Here is a 16,784-nt window from a genome sequence, read left to right on the forward strand (position 1 = left end):
GTACAGTAAAGCAGCTGAGCAACAAGATTATTGATAATTTTTCCTGCTGAAATGGCTTGGATCACTGCACAAACAATGGATGGGTGCCACAGGTGTTTCTGGTTTTTGTTGTTTTAGAAGATAGCATTCTGTAGTTTTCTGTTCATCAATTTCTTTTCACCCATGTCTTCTACTGCAGTACATATAGCAAGGTGTGAAAAATGCCCTGAAAATAAAAGTAGGAGGTAGACTTTTAACATAGCACATGGCAATCACTTTATCATACATATCCTGCCAGGTTGGTAGTAAGGGAGTTAAAATTCTGCTTGCATGACCTGTGAAATACTTAAATGTTGTGTTAAAGTCAGGAAAGCAGCAAATTTCAGAGGGAAATGCTAATGCAGTAGAGGCTGATAAGAGCTTGCCAGAACTTACCCTTTTGTGTGTGCTCCTTTGGCATTATCTGTACCTGATATAGACTGAGCAAATGAATTCTGACTCCCATTTTAAAGTAAGAAGTAAAAACCCTACTACCACTGCTAAGCCAGCTAAAAGATGCTGACTTAATATTGCAAGTCAGTTTTGCACAAATGACTTAATAGACTCAGCCATTTCCTTTTTTTAGATGTCTATTTGAGTATTTCAAAGCACTCCTGGAAATCTTATTTAGGAAGAAACTTTCCAAAAGTTTGAGATTTTGGCTGGGTTTTTTTTTTTTTAGTTTTTTAGTTTTTTAAAAATTATTTACTTTATTCCGAAATCAGTGACCCAAACATTTCACTAAATTTGGATAAATTGGATGTTCTTACTCATGCAGAACAAGGATATTAAGGGATTTGTTCTCATCATTTTAAATTATAAGATTAGAAGAAAAGCAAAAGCTAGAAAGCTTTTCATTTAAGCCAGTTTTATACACCAGATCACAAGTACTAATTATGCTTTGTTCAATAGCAAATCACTGTTAAGATTTGCAGCTGTAACTGTGATCTCTCTGGCTTTTTTATCTTCTATTACTTCTATTGATTGAGCAATTGATACTTCGAGTTTTTTGGTAGAGAATTTAAATAATTTAAGTGCAGGCAATTCTGGGTAAAAAAGTAAAATGAGGGAAGACCTTGAGTTTAATCTTGGTGGAAGGTAGTAAGTTAATTTTATGAAGACATAAACCTTCACTTAGACCACATAAATTTAACACAGCCTTGTAAACCCCAATAGCTGCTTTGGAGTTATTGCACTGTGTGTTTAAAGTTTGTACAGAAAGACAGAGTGTGACCTTTTGTCTAGATCCCTTTAGAAGTTTTCAGCATGTACCCTTACAGAATATTTTTGGAACCGATGCGTGCTCCTTCATGGCCAGGTCAACAGTCATGTATAGGAATGATTTTAATCTCTTCATAACCTTTTATTTATTAATGCTTGTTTTTAACCTGCAAGTCAATTTGAGTACAAAAAATACTGTTTTTTTCTGTATTTCAGGTCTGGCTTCATGCCCCCTATGAGCTTCATCTGTCATTATTTGAGCACTTCATTGAACTCCTCACTGAGTCGAGGTATGAACTGATGCAAGCCTAGTAATGGGATTTACAGGATTAGGTGATATTTAGAGGATTTTTAATTTCCAATTTTAAATGGCCATCTCATTTCTTTTCTTCTTCCAGTGAAGCAGCAAAGAATGCCAAGTTAATGAGGGAATTCCAGCTCATCCCAAGGCTGCTGTTGACCCTTCGAGACATGTCCCTGTCCCAACCCACTATTGCTGCCATTAGCAATGTGCTGAGCTTTCTGCTTCAGGGCTTCCCCAGCAGCTATGACCTCCTCAGGTAGCCCACACATGGATAATTCTGTCTTTCTTGGTTCTGTTGCCTTGGTCAAAAGTACTTTGTGGTCATACTGCTGAGGAGTGTGTGACATGGAATGCTCATGTACTGATGTTTTTTTCCCCCCTCTATGAGCTGGATTGAACTAGACATCAGCAATATGTTAAAGCCTTGATTTGCTTATGATTTTCAGTTTGCATCTGACCAAGCATGGTTGAATGATGAAACTGGTTTAATGTTCTACAGGTGAAAATTGAAGGTGCTGAGCACTCCTCCTGAATACCATTGAATGTTATTTGAGATGGGCTGAAAAGATACTTCTGGTTAAAATGCAGTTTTGATTACTATCTTGAATGCAAGGTTTAGTTCCAGATTTTTTTTCTTAATCATCACTGTATAAAAAGGTGTTTAAGGCTGTCAGATATAGTGCTACTAATTCTGACTGATGAAAATTACACTAGTTACTGCAATTCATATGTACAGGAGTATTTGAAAGGCTTTAAAAATAGTGTAACTCCTTGATAACTTGAATTTTTTCATCTCTCATTTCATTATAATGGAAATGGATAAAATATTGTGGGGTTTGGGAGCTCTTTGCATATGCATGGTCATTTTCCAGCTTCCTACTTTTAAGTACAGTTAAAGGTATCAGAAACCTCAATCTGAGCATCTTACTTGTCTTTTTTTTAATTTTACAGGACAAAAAATATTCAAGAATAAAACTATTGATTTTATGCTTAAATGGTTACAGAATAGATTGTAGACCAGTGTTCCTTGTTCTCCTTCCTGGAAATAAAAAAATGAAAGATGAAAATTAAAAAAAATTTAGGAATTTATTTGGGAAAAGTTGCACTAGCTAGGGATCATTTCAGGTTAGCTGCTGAGGAAAAAGGAATGTATTGCATCTCCTTTCTTGGAGTGGTACATCAGCATCTTGTCATGTAAAACTATGACTCTGTGTTACATAACCTCAAGCTATAGGCATAAGTGTTTTTCCAGAGTTGAAAAAACAGTGAGTAACCACTGTTTTGATGTAATAATTGCTCAGCTGTAAGGGGTTTAAAATAATGTTTTGTTCTCCTTTTACTTGGGGTGTTCCTTTTACTAGGACTCAGCAGTATCTCCCAGTTCCCTTTCCTAAATCCTAGCATTTTCAGGATCCCTTACCTTCAGACTTGTCTGCAGATATTCCATTAATTACTACAAATTAACTTGTGCTTTGGTTAGTAACTTTAAGTGAAGACCATTTCACCAATATTCAGATGTGAGCTGACATTTTTAGATATCTTCCTGTCACTGGTGTCATGGTTTTATATGTGAGGTGAATTATTGATAGATGAGAGTGCATCTGTCATATCAGTGAGTGATGTTTTTTCTGTACACATCAAGGTTTGGACAGTTCATCTCTTCCACTTTACCTACATTTGCAGTCTGTGAGAAGTTTGTAGTCATGGAAATAAACAATGAAGAAAAGCTTGACAGTGGTAAGTGTTGACAGTACTTAGTAGAATAAAATACCTTGTGGTCTCTTCTCTGCTTGAATACAAAAAAAATGTAGCAATAGTGTAATTAACAGTGGTGCCATTTTTTTGTAACCTGTCTACCAGTTAGTGGGGCTTTAGTTTTCACTATTGAGTGCAAAGCAGAGCAAAACAACTTTTTTTCTTTCGTTTCCTTCATTTAACACTCTATGATTTTGTTCTTTTTCCTCCTCTTGCTCCTTCCAATCAGCTGTGCACCTCTGCTTCTCTGTGGGAAAAGGGAGAAAAAAATAGACAAAAAGCTGGTTACTAGGTGCATCAGATGTGGTTGAAGTGAAAGAATTAACTAAGACAGCCTAGTAACCTTTTTTGGCAAAAAATGTTACTGTCCTTCAATAATTCTTACATTGAATTATTTTGAGACCATTTCTACCCTTTTTTACCTTGTGCAATTGCATTTTCAATCAGTGTCCTTGAAGAGAAATGTTTTATTCTCACAATGGATGTCAGCCAAATAAATAGAAAGATTGGATTATCCAAAGAACCTCTGTTTTTACATCTCTTGGGAACATACTGGTGCAGAAGGACAAGTGAGAGAGAAGTTTCTTCTTTTAAAGTTAGTTACATTGGTCTGGTGTCACAAAAAACAAGGTTTGGGCAGCCTGTACCTTCTGAAGAGGGACTTTTCACAAGAGCAGGTAGTGATAAGATAAAGGGGAATGGCTTCAAACTGAAAGAGCTGTTTAAGATTAGATAAATGGAGGAAATTCCTTACTGTGAGGGTGGTGAGGCACTGGAACAGGTTGCTCAGAGAAGCTGTGGCTGCCCCATCCCTGGATATGTTCAAAGCCAGTTTGGATGAGGCTCTGAGCAGCCAGAGGAAGTCAAGTGGGAGGTGTTCCTGCCCATGCCAGGGGGGTAGGAACTTGAAGATCTTTAAGGTCCCTTCCAACCCAAGTAATTTCATGGTCTGGTGGGGTTTATCATTATCTTCCTGTGCCTCACCTGTTGTTTCTGAATAGTTTTTGGTTTTGTGGTCTCAAAGGTGATTACATTTGAGCTTTTTAGTAAAAAAAGAGGGTATTGGGTATTGGAGAGAGATCCAGGTGTTCTCACTATCAGCCGTCAGTTTTTTTATTTGGGTTGGGTTTTTTTTTCCCAGGCTAACAGCAACCTGACCTGTTTTTTTGCCTACATAGGGGGCTAAAGAACCTTGGGGAGAAATTCAGGATGTGGCAGAAATGAAGAGAGAAGCTTTTGAGGCAAAGAGCATGAGATTTTTAGGCTACTGGTGTTCACTGCTGCTGTTGGATTTCTGCCATAGAAGATGCTTTGTGTCTGTATCTTGTGCACAAAATCTTGGTCCAGAAATTATCCATTTATCTGTCTTCATTTTTGCATATGTTGCCTCAAGCTGTGACAGTGATAAGGAGGAGCCAGACATTTCTCAGCACCATATAATGGGCTGCTTGCACTTCAGCACAGCTTTCTTGCAGCCTGAGTGGGGGTCAGGTTGTATTTGCTTATGTATGGAATTTTTGAATAGCCTTTAAAATGCCCAAGTTAAATCCTAATTTTGCCTCTTTTTTGGTTTTTTTTTTTCCGATATTTAGGAACAGAGGATGATTTTGGAGGACTTGTTTCAGCTAATCTTATTCTACTGAGGAACAGGCTTTTGGATATCCTTCTGAAACTCCTCTATACATCTAAAGAAAAGACAACTGTTAATTTGCAGTAAGTACAAAAAATCCCTTGAGGCAAAGAAAGGATGTAATTTTTTATATCAAGGGGAAGAATTATATAGCCTCCATTCAATTCACTAGTTGAGTTGCATCATTTTATGGGTGCTGTTGAATGATTTATGCAGATGTCAATGAATTACTCTCAGGTATGCTTGTAGAAATGGGATACATTATTCATTTTGTTGTTTTAACTTCATGCGTGGCTGTAGAAAAAATAAGATCTGTCAAAGAGACCTTTTTAGACAAGTGGAATAGTCAGCTTCAGTAGGGGTTATCACTAAGGTTATTGACTTAGAATGCCCCTTAAAATTGCAAAAAAAAATCTTTTGAATATTCCCAAGCAACTCTTCCCTTAATAAAAACAAAGAAAGAAACAACCTTCCTTCCTTTTTTCATACCAGTCCATTAAGAAGACTTGTGAACACTTCTTGTTCAGCAAAAAGATTTCAGTTCAGAATTCCTTATTTGTTATCAAAAGCAGCAATTGGAGAAATCTTATGCAATGGAATTAATCCAAGGAGCTATATTTCTTCTAAACAAATGCATATTGCCTGTTTCATTTAAAAAGAGTTGATAAGTGACATTACTTGTTTGTAGCAAACTTAAGTAAGAATTTGCTCTGGAAGTTTGCCTTGCAGTGGAGGACATTGATTTTTGCTGTTTAGTAGGAAACTAAATGCTGTAAAATGTGACTTTTTTTCTCTCTCACTTTATTTAGGGCTTGTGAAGAGCTGGTCAAGACCCTGGGTTTCGATTGGATTATGATGTTCATGGAAGAACATCTGCATTCCACCACAGTCACGGCAGCCATGCGAATTCTCGTGGTCCTGTTGAGCAATCAGTCCATCCTTATCAAGTTTAAGGAGGGTCTCAGTGGAGGAGGCTGGCTGGATCAGACAGATTCTGTCCTGACCAATAAGATTGGCACTGTGCTGGGTAGGCATCTCAGCCCCTTGGGGCTCAGGGATTGCTGGAGCACCTGTGCTGGGGTGTTGAGCTGTGGGTTATTGTGGGGATGCTGTCTGAGCACTTCTGTTACTTGTCTGTACTGCCATCAGATGCTTCTGCACTTCATTTTTCTTACAAGCAAGAGTTGAGATTTTCTAGGCAAAAGGGAGTGGTTTTACAAAGCTGCCCAGAGATAACATGACACAGGTGTCATTGTAGTTGCTTTTGGCTCATCTGCACAAAGCAGATAGCTAATTGGTCTTTTCCCTTACCATCATGGTAAGGTTAAGTGTGTCCTTTGGGCAGGCACAGCTGAGCTACGTGCAGAGGAAGCATAGAGCAGCACCCTATGCACACAAGTAATAAAGATTCAGTAAAATTTCCTTATTTGTTTACTTTTAATAGAGCGTTGTCATTGCAGTATCTGAGCTGCTTTGACTAGGGAGTGCTGTGTCCATCAGATTTACCAGTCTGGATTTTTGCTGCCTTGGAGATTTCTGTGTTCATGGTATCATCTCAGCATTCCTTGTCCTTTCCCTCTCCTGCATTCTTGTGTACACAGGCACACTTTCTATTAAAGGCTTTTTTTTTTTTTTTTTTAGATTCTTAAATCCTCAGTTATCTGGGTTATCAGACCTCTCAGTTACCCTTTGTGACCCAGAATTGTGTATAAGGCTTTAGTGCTACAGGACCCATTTTGAGCATCTCTGAGCTGTCTGAAATGTATCTCCAAATGTTTGAAATAACATTTGTCATCTCTTTATAGAGAGGTGTAGTGGCAATTTCCCAACCGACCTGGTTTTTTTTCCAATCAAAATGAAATAGTGCTTTTCAGATGAATGTCTATTCAGGCCCTGGTGCAAACCCAATGACATGAAAAGAAGATCTTTCTTAAGCCTCAGTAGTCTTTAGATCAGAGCAGTGGTATCAGTAGTACTTTTAACTTCATTGTTGTTCCTCAAATAACTCTTTAAGGAACCACCTGTCTATGTTGCAGCAGTACATGATCTGTTACTGCATAAAAGTTTTTCTGAATTGGTTTGCTATAGAGAAGTAATTGAAGTGTTGTTGAAATGATCTTCCTTCAGGAAGAAGACTCTTCCTGAAATGAAAGTATAAATATAAAAAAAAGTATAAATATAAAAAATATTTATTTCTGCTTTGTGTCTTTGATAGATTTCAAATATAGTATCTTGGTTTTTTTTCTTAAAGAAAACTCTGTCTTTTTACTGTTTCCCACAATATATCCCTCAGGATATTCAGCTACAAGCATGGGATGGTTCTTTGCATTGCCAATGAATTAGGAGGATTAAGGAAAACAGTTTTTCAGAAGCTGTAAAACACATGCAAATATTTATTGTTAAAATAAAAAGCATCTGTTGTTTGGCTCATTCAATTAAGGTTCTATATTTTATTTAAGAAACAGTTTTGCACATGCATTTCCCTTGCATTGTTGTGCTCTAAAAACTTGAAAACCATTGGCATTTTAGGGAATTGACTATTCTTTATTTAGTATATACTTTAAATGTGCAATAGCATAAATATTTTCTTCAGTCACAAAGTCTAAGTAAGATTCTGATTTACAATTACATTTGAAAGCATTTTCCGAGTTTCCCCATTTTTCCAATTATAGTATCACTTTAATTGAATCCAAGCTAAACTGTGGTGAAAAAGATATTTTTAAACTTGAGTCTCAAAACTTGATAGTGACAGATTATCTAATTTTTGTATGCTGTGATTTTTAATAAATTATAATATACTGGCTCCAAGATTTCTCATGAAACCAAGTACGACGATGCATTTTTGTTGAAGGTTACTGATGGAATTTCTACAGCCATGTAGCACAGATTTCATGTCTGATTCCTGATAGATGTTTTCTGTTTAAAAAGCCAATTTCTGGTGGAAAGTATATCTGTATTTAAGCCTCAGAAAAACCACCTGACCTTTAGCAGTGTCAGAACAATGGCTCACTGTGCTGATGTGGAGACTGAACAGTCTTCCTGCCTCTTCCCTTGCTTGAAAATAAGTGCTTCTGTCATCCAGTTGTATTTTTTTTTTCTTCAGTAGGAAGCTGAAATACATATGTAGAAGCATGGTCACAAAAGGTGGTGCTGGCAGCACTTAAATAAAATAAGACTATTTAATGCTTACTACCAGCTGATTAATCATTAACAAAATATCTGAGATAAGATGCCCCTGAGACTTCTCTGGACACAAATTAGCTGTCCACAGACTTAAACGGACCATGAGTTACTGCTTCATTATATAAATCTGTAACTGAAATTAAGGTGACATTTTGCTCTCAGACAGCAAAATAGCTTATTTTCAGAGACCTGGGTGTTTTAAAAGTCAGAAACTGTGGTCACAGCCAGAAAATGGATCTGTGTGTGTAAGCAGTTGCCCACAAGATCTGTGTGCTACTGGAAAACAGTATTTTCCTTTATTTTTTGATTGTTTAAAAAAATGAGACGTGAGGCAGAATGGTGTCGCGTGTGTGATAGTCTGTGTGCACACAGTTGTTTTTTACAGTATTAGTTTCTGAGAAGGTACAATTTTAATCTCCAGGTTAAAGGTTGCAAGAAAGGTAATCACAGGTGATTCCCTCTTAATGTTGATGGCTTTGTCTCTTGTTCTCTGTCCTAGGGTTCAATGTTGGCCGGAGTGCAGGTGGCAGATCCACGGTGCGGGAGATTAACCGGGATGCTTGTCACTTCCCCGGCTTCCCCGTCCTGCAGTCCCTTCTCCCAAAGCACACTAATGTCCCTGCACTCTATTTCCTCCTCATGGCCCTTTTCCTGCAGCAGCCAGTCACTGAACTGCCTGAAAACCTGCAGGTCAGTGCACCTGTCATCAGCAGCCAGTGTAAACAGGGTGCCAAGGTAGGGATTATCCAGTAAGATGTGAATGCAATTCTGTCTGTCATGAAAGAAAATAATGGATTAACCAGGCCATCTCCTTCTTCTCTGTAGCTGACTCACAGTCCTGATGTGGTGTTTAGTGCAAAGCTCTTTGGGGTGGGAGTATGTAGAAGCCAGCATGTCATGGCTGTGTCATTGGTGTCACACTGATCCACTTTGGGGTCAAATGAGAAGCAGATCCCTACTTCAAGCTGGCATGTTGCGAGCATAGAAGGGAATATAATATTTTGCTGGTATTATTTGTTTGTGAGGTGGGTTTTTTGTGATTTTTTATTTCAAGGAGTTGGCAGTTGCTGTATTTAAAGAGAGTTCATGGGTTATAGGCAAAACAAGGTTGCTTATATTTCAGAAGGTCTCTGTGGTTTTATAGGGAGACAACTCAGTTGTTGCTGAAAAATATTGGTTGTTCTTATTCTGAACACGTAATTTGTGGCTTTTTTGAAGTGAGTAGATATTATATGACCTGCAACAGTCCTGGGAAACCCCAGGGTAGTGCTTTATGAAGAAAAGCCACACACACTCTGGATAGACAAGGTGCCTATTTAGAATGGGTGCGGTGCTGACATTTATTTGTCAGTGAGAACTGAAAAGTAAAACTTTCAAACCAGAAAGTGTCTGCCTCCTTTTTCAAGAGGAATACTTGATAGCACCTCTGCTACCATGAGGTGGAGGCATGAAACTCACTCCTCTGCCTACAGCATTGAAGTATGACACTGTTAAACTGAATCTAAATTCAACTACTTAGTAGCACTCTTAATGCTAGAGGTGGACACTTGTTTTATTTTTAATTGATTTAATTATTTAGACTTGCTGGAAAATACAAGTTTATTTATTTGTTTGTGTTGTTCGTATCTTTTTTTTCTGTGGGATACCATGTGGATTTTACTGATAGATGTGAGTCAACTAAGTTGATTATGCAGCAGGTGTGCTGACAGTTCTTTTGTTTCAAAACACTTTGATACTTTATGAGAAATGAGAAGATGAGACTTGCTGTTTCATTAGCTTGTGGTTGAAAGAAATTTTCTTCAGTGACATGTGACCTTATGAAGTTTGGTGATAAGGTTTGGAGGATGTAAAACAACTAATTTTTTATCTACTGCCAAATGAGTATATTTTACTGGCAATAAAAATCAGTATACAAATGCACAGGAGAAAGGGATTATTTCATGTCTTCTCTTTCACCTCTTGCAGTTTGATTTAGACTCCATTTGGACATTCATATTTGGAGTTCCTGCCTCCTGTGGCACTGTTACCTCCTCAATACACAGTGTTTGCACAGAAGCTGCCTTCTTGTTACTGGGAATGCTGAGGAGCATGCTGAATTCTGTAAGCATTATAAAATTTTGCTTGTATTTCAGTATAATGTTGTTCAAGTTTTCCCCATGGTGAGAAGCCAAATTAGAAAGGTCAAGGTTCTCTTAGTATCATGACAAAATTAATTGTGAATTAGGCTTATAACACTTGGTTGAAAATTGTAATTTTCTTGGGTTTTTCTATGTTGCTTTTTTCCAGTATCTGTAGAAATATTAGTAGCCACAAAATTAACACTGCTTTTTCACAAAAAGACTGTGGGCTGTTTAGCTGCAGTTAAAACAAAACAAGAAAGCAGAAGGATACAATGTCCTTGGCAGAGGTAATTAAATTTCTTTTCCGATTAACATCATGGGAGAATGTTTGAGACTGTATCCCATCTGCTCAGAGCCATGTGAGTTGCAGATTTTGTTCATGAACCTTCCCCATGCAGAGAAGTCCCTGACTATGAATAGCTCCATGCCAAAGGAAACGAATTTACTGCCAGAGAAGTGTGTCATCTTCTTATCTTTGAGTCTAATGTCTAGAGTATGGAAAGTTGGTTTCTCAGTGGGAAAATTTTGTATTTCCTTGAAGCCAGAATGTATTATCTGCTGAAAATTGCCTCCTGAAGTGCTTGAAAAGCAGCACCTGTTTGGTTGTCAGCTGTTGGGTCTTCATGTGTGTGTGATATGCTCTATTGCTTGCATGTTTGTCCCAAGGTAATGTGTCCAGAGGCATCTTCTGAACAAGTGTCCCTGCTGCAGTATGCGTTCCTGTTGTCACATCTTCTGTCTCTCTGCTGGTGTTTGGTCCTCACCTGTTTAGCTACACCTGAGACATGCTTAGAGACAAGTGCTGTGCCTTGTGTGCTGTCACCAGGCGTGTTCAGCTGTGCCATCACATTTTGGGCTGGCTTCAGTCTGGCCATGTTTGCCAGTATTTCTGAGTCATTACGTGACAGGGCACAGGTTTCAGCTACAGTCACTGATGTGCTGTAAAGTGCAGTTGGCCTCCTGTTTGAGTCGTGCTTGACAGTGTGTTCTTCCTTTCTGAAGTAAGTATTCTTTGGTTGGTGCTGCCTGTGCTAATCTGGTGTTTGTTTCTCAACCCAGCCCTGGCAGTCAGAGGAAGAAGGCTCTTGGCTTCGGGAATATCCAGTCACGCTGATGCAGTTCTTTCGGTATTTGTATCACAATGTACCCGACCTCATTTCCTTATGGATGAGTCCAGAGTTCCTGTGTGCACTGGCAGCAACAGTGTTTCCTTTCAACATCCGACCTTACTCTGAGATGGTAGGAAATCCATCTGCTTGCCTGTTCTGTTTTTCACATGAGTGTTGCTTTTAAGGATTTATCAATTACCAGTCACACCAAGATAAAGCTCTACTCTCCTTGCAGAAGAGGTCATCATCAAGGCTGAGCTGGATGTTTTGTGCTTGGGTTATGAGAGAAGAGTGTGTTAAACTGGGGGCAGTTAAACTGCAAGGCAGTTGTTGTGCAGGGACATCAGAAACAGCATTTTAGGGGCAACAGACAGTTTGCTTGTTTTCTAGTGGGCAATTATTTTCAATCATATGAAAAGTGTTAGCTCATATTTTCAAAAGCAAAAGAGTCTGAGTCAGTCTTCTGCTTTGGAAGATGTGATGAAACCTAAAACCTCTTCTTCCTCACACTTCCCATTTTTGCTTTTGTGGCTTAACCACAAAACAGTGTTCTTGTATTTCCTGAAGCTACTGAGTTCAAGCCAGGAGAGGGTGTGAATTCAACTTTGCTTGCATTGCTGCCTGAAGTTTTCTTTGAGCTTAGTGTCATTTGCAAATTATACTATTTCTAGAATATGAATGGAAAGGAAAAAAAACAGGTATTGTTAGCCAACATCTAAAAGTAATTTAATTAAGAACATAGAAGGATAATTAGTTTAGAGGTTGCCAAATGCTAGAACTATGGAGAGTAAGATAAAAAACTTCAGGAAATAATAACTGGTGGTGTGCTATTGTTTTGATGTCAATAAAAGTGGGAGACCAATTTTTAGCCAGTGACTGCTGGTGAGTCTCATAAATACATGGGGTTTTTTTTTGCTTTTTTGTTAAACTTGCATTTAAAGTAGATTCTTGGAGCTTGCTCTCTAAAAAAAAGAGCACCACTTAAAAATTGATAATGCTGATTTGGCATTCACCTGTAGAGAGTTTATAGAGGAGCCATGTGTCTCTGAGCATACTTTAACTACTAGATCCCTTGAAGTTCTGTGTAGCTGCCTGGCAACTTGAGGTTTTTGCTCTTTGAGGGTGCTCTTCACTCCAAATTGGTTTACTCCTCCAGTTTTTCTGTGTGCCCAAATGTGTGGCACTAATCAGTGCCTGATGAAATAGCTGAATCACAGCCAGATTTCTGCAACAAAACATTATAATCTAAATTCAGCCTTGAGAGAAGATTCTTAACTTTTTGAAAGGTCTTTCAGCTTCTCTGAGATTGCTATTAAGAATAGAAAGAATATGGATTTGGGCTTCTCTTGATTTCTTGAAAACACTCTCCTGCTAAAGCAGACCAAATGTTCAAAACATTTGGTTGCTTGACATGTAACTGGTGATGCAAGAAGCCTGTTGAGGGAAATGATATTGTCTCCCTTCTCATTTAAGGAAGGGAGTTGCATAAAGAGTCAGTCTTCTGGATTTGACAGCTTTCATTACTGTTTGTGCTTTTGTTACAGTCCTCTTTAAGAGCTAGCCTTTCAAAGGTTTCTGTTCATCAGAAATGGGAAAGCTGTGGAGACCCTTTTTTTTTTTCTTCTTCTTTTAGAGATTTTTGGGAAACCGGCTTACCCATAACTGCACTCTGATGAAGGTATTGTATTAAAAGAAAAAAAAAGGCTCAGTTCCTTTTTTGTTTTATGTTATGTAAGCTTGCTGGCCTTTTTTAGTTGGCTTCTGTCTTCATTTTATTTTAACTGCTTTAGTTAATAACTTTTTCAAAACTTTTATTTTTTTCAGTGTTTTTTTAAATTTTTTTTTTTTTTTTTTTTTTCCATGAGAACATTTATTTTTGCCAAGTATCTAGAAATTGCCCAATTAATTCTGTTGGTCAGGGAGCATGAAATGTAACTCATACCAGATCATCATTTGCCCCTGGAATCCAAAACTGGATGTTTCCATATTGGGGAACTGATCTGAACATCATCATTTTCTAAAAAGGCTTCATAAGAAGCAAAATGTGAAGTGAAATACCCTTACAAAGACAAGCAAAGAATAGAGAAGTGAAGAAACTGCCATTAATTAGCTGATCTCTACAGTTTTAACGTGCTGGTTTTTACAGGTCACTGATCTTGATGATGAAGTTGGGTCCCCAGCTGAAGAGTTCAAAGCCTTTGCAGCTGATTCTGGCATGAACAGGAGCCAATCAGAATATTGCAATGTGGGCACCAAGACCTACCTGACCAACCACCCTGCCAAGAAGTTTGTGTTTGACTTCATGCGTGTGATGATCATTGATAACCTGTGTCTCACACCAGCCAGCAAACAGACTCCACTGGTAGACCTGCTGCTAGAGGTAGAGTTTCTTTGGGATTTGTGTTTTGGTTTGGTTTTGTTATTTGAGCTTAGTTGTGACACCTTATTTCCCTAAAATGTTTTTTTTTCATTACCTTACAAAGTTAGGCTAGTGATGACCTGAGATTCAGAGGAATTGTCATGAAATAAGAGTGGGGAAAAAAAAGAAACACTAGTGTTTAATAAAGAATAGTTTGTTCAGCTTTCTTTAGTGGCTTGGAAAGCCAGTATGAGAAGTTGTAGCTTTCCTCAAGTTTTATTTTTGTGAAGTATGATTCAATGGTTAAACACCTTTCCAACCGTGACATCTGTATTGACTTTGTTGAAAATATAAAACCCCTGCAGAAATATTAGGGTTTCTGTTCTATTTGTATTAGATAAAACGTTATGCCACAGATGGTGCCAGTTAGATAAAAAGACATGGGGCCATATACTATAAAACCTCACAAAATAACTGTTACCTTGCTGTAAATCAACTTCTGAAGTTCGTGACACTTGAAGAAAACATTATCCTGCTAGTGTTGGCAGGGAGGTGAGGAGTTCAGTTATTCTTTAACTGCCTACACCTTCAGACAGTACATTTTGAAATGTTCACATCACTTCTCATTCTCCTTGACCTATCTGTTAGTTACCTCATCTTGTGTTGCTGAGTCTCCCTGATTTTTTTGAAAGCTGCAGAAATTTTGGACCATGCTTGTATATTTCCTAATAAATTCCCTGGGGCAATTGGGCACCTCTTTGCTCTCACAAAGCAAAAACAAATGAAATGTCAGAAGATGTCAGTTATCCACAGAAAGTGGGAGGCATCTTTGAGACCATGTTCAAGTGGCTGCAGTTCTTTACAGCTCTTTTAACTTGTTATCACTTGTCAGTGTTACTGGCCCCTGAGCATAAACAGGATTGGGTAGGTACACACTGCTAAACTTTGTTATTTCTCTTTGTACAACTTAAACGTTTGGTCTGTCTCATTTACTTATTGTTTACTTAAGGAGGTGACTTGTGCCAACTGAGAAGATCACAATTGTAGTGGAGAGTTTCATGCACTTTTTCAGAATGTGTTTTTTTCCAGCTCCTCTTATGGCAGAAGATAAATTTCCTTGATTTAAACAGCAATAATGCCTACTCTGCAAGACCATATACAGCCTATGTATACTCGATGTGCATGCTTAAATTTTTTGATAAAGCAAAAACTTTTTACTTGAGGCAGAATGTTGAGAGAAAAAAAGTAGTTAATGGGAGCTGAGAGAAAAGCAAACCACCAAGAACACTCTTCTTCTCCCTCTTTTTTGCTCAGAGAGATTAATTATCTTAATATTATTTTAATATCTTTTTTTAGGCTTCTCCTGAAAGATCAACGCGAACACAGCAGAAAGAGTTTCAGACATATGTTTTGGATGGAGTGATGGACCACCTACTTGCAGCTGATGTTTTATTGGGTAATACAGCACAGTTTAATAATCAGTCTATTGATTTGGGCACTAGGTTTTGATTCTGTGACTTTTTCTGTTTTGGAGTTCTGTTTTGTTGCAACTTGATTGCTTTAATTTTTTCCCCCCTTTCCTTTCCTTTGATGTGTAAATGGTGTTGATGTGCTTGCATTTTCCCTCTCTACCTTGATTGTGCCAAAGCTGTAGAAGAGGTTATTCACAAAAACTACATGGCTTAGAGGGTCCAGTCACATTTCATGGTGACTTGCTGGACTTCCCAGGAGCTCTTGGGCTGCTCTGCCTCCATCCCAGGTGTCATGAGGGGCTGTATGCATTTCTGTTCAAATAGAGGCTCCCCATTTCTTGCCACAGCAGAAATTTGCCTTCCTGTGGATGCAGTGCATTAATAAGTCCAGAATCATGTTTTAAAAATCCAGAATTATTTTTTAGAAGATAAAAACCTAAAACTGTGGTTGCTTACATCAAAGGGAAAGTCCTATTGTAGGGAAGCCATGAGGTTTTAGCTTTCATTGACTGAATCTCTTTCTCTTTTATGGAAGTCTAGAAAGCATAAACTAATATGAATGTATTTATGCAGATGGAGTTTTTTGATAAATGTAGAAAACTTTGGGATTTTTTTACCTAGGTGAAGATGCATCTCTGCCTATAACAAGTGGAGGAAGCTACCAAGTGCTGGTGAACAACGTGTTTTATTTTACACAGCGTGTGGTAGATAAGCTTTGGCAGGGCATGTTCAACAAAGAATCCAAGCTTCTTGTGGACTTCATCATCCAGCTCATTGCACAGGTAACAGGGCTGTTGTATTACCCTTCATGAAAAGCTATTTTTGCAGGTTATGTTTAAATGCTTGGAGTGATGTCACTAAACAGTCTAGTGGTACACGTTTGGGTCAGCACAGAAATGTGCTTTTCTTCCTCAGGCTCACTCTCTCTTTACTGAGCTTTCTTAGCACATCTTTCTGTGAAGAGAAATTGAGTAAGAACTGCTCTCAGATCACATTATGCTTTAGAAATCCCCCAAAGTAAACAGTGAAATATGCTTTGCATTAATTTTGAGAAGCTCCCTAATAAATTTCCCTTGACATATTTGGGAAGCTTCTTCGCACACTTTTATTGGAGATTGTTAGAAGACTTACTGTTAGAAATCAGCAGTATCTTTATAGATTTTAAAATTAGAAGTGTTTAATCATTAATGTCATTTCAGTCCTTGAAATTCACGGAATTGACAGTTACAGCAAAATGCCAGTTTTGGAAAATGAGCTTGGGTCAATTCAAGGGAAGATTGTGTGCCAGTAAAATGAGTTGCTTCTGCTTCTGATCATGTTTTTTTGTTTCCCATCAGTCAAAAAGAAGATCTCAGGGACTCTCACTGGATGCCATTTATCATTGCCTGAACAGAACCATCCTGTATCAGTTCTCAAGAGCACACAAAACTGTTCCTCAGCAAGTGGCTCTCCTTGATTCCCTAAGGGTCCTTACTGTGAACAGGAACTTAATTTTGGGACCTGGAAATCATGATCAGGAGTTCATCAGCTGCCTAGCTCACTGCTTGATTAATCTTCATGTGGGAAGGTAAATAGTTCAGGCAGAAGTGCATTCCAGAACCAGGGCTGAGAAG

The 16,784-nt window shown here is 38.1% G+C and overlaps 1 protein-coding gene across 4 annotated transcripts in view; it reads left to right on the forward strand.

Annotated features, from left to right (window-relative positions):
- WDFY3 (WD repeat and FYVE domain containing 3) overlaps positions 1–16,784 on the forward strand; it is a 147,997-nt gene that overhangs the window by 105,422 nt on the left and 25,791 nt on the right. For 3 of the 4 annotated variants that reach the window (XM_056489731.1, XM_056489733.1, XM_056489734.1), the window contains 12 exons: positions 1,456–1,529; positions 1,638–1,799; positions 3,186–3,280; positions 4,891–5,011; positions 5,738–5,955; positions 8,611–8,846; positions 10,077–10,211; positions 11,291–11,470; positions 13,487–13,720; positions 15,056–15,155; positions 15,793–15,953; positions 16,509–16,738. In XM_056489731.1, coding sequence (XP_056345706.1) covers positions 1,456–1,529; positions 1,638–1,799; positions 3,186–3,280; positions 4,891–5,011; positions 5,738–5,955; positions 8,611–8,846; positions 10,077–10,211; positions 11,291–11,470; positions 13,487–13,720; positions 15,056–15,155; positions 15,793–15,953; positions 16,509–16,738 — 1,946 coding nt within the window. The remainder of the gene's footprint in view (positions 1–1,455; positions 1,530–1,637; positions 1,800–3,185; positions 3,281–4,890; positions 5,012–5,737; positions 5,956–8,610; positions 8,847–10,076; positions 10,212–11,290; positions 11,471–13,486; positions 13,721–15,055; positions 15,156–15,792; positions 15,954–16,508; positions 16,739–16,784) is intronic. The other variant, XM_056489732.1, reaches the window with a different exon arrangement.

Source organism: Oenanthe melanoleuca, chromosome 4 (assembly GCF_029582105.1).
Source record: "Oenanthe melanoleuca isolate GR-GAL-2019-014 chromosome 4, OMel1.0, whole genome shotgun sequence".
Lineage (NCBI taxonomy): Eukaryota > Metazoa > Chordata > Aves > Passeriformes > Muscicapidae > Oenanthe > Oenanthe melanoleuca.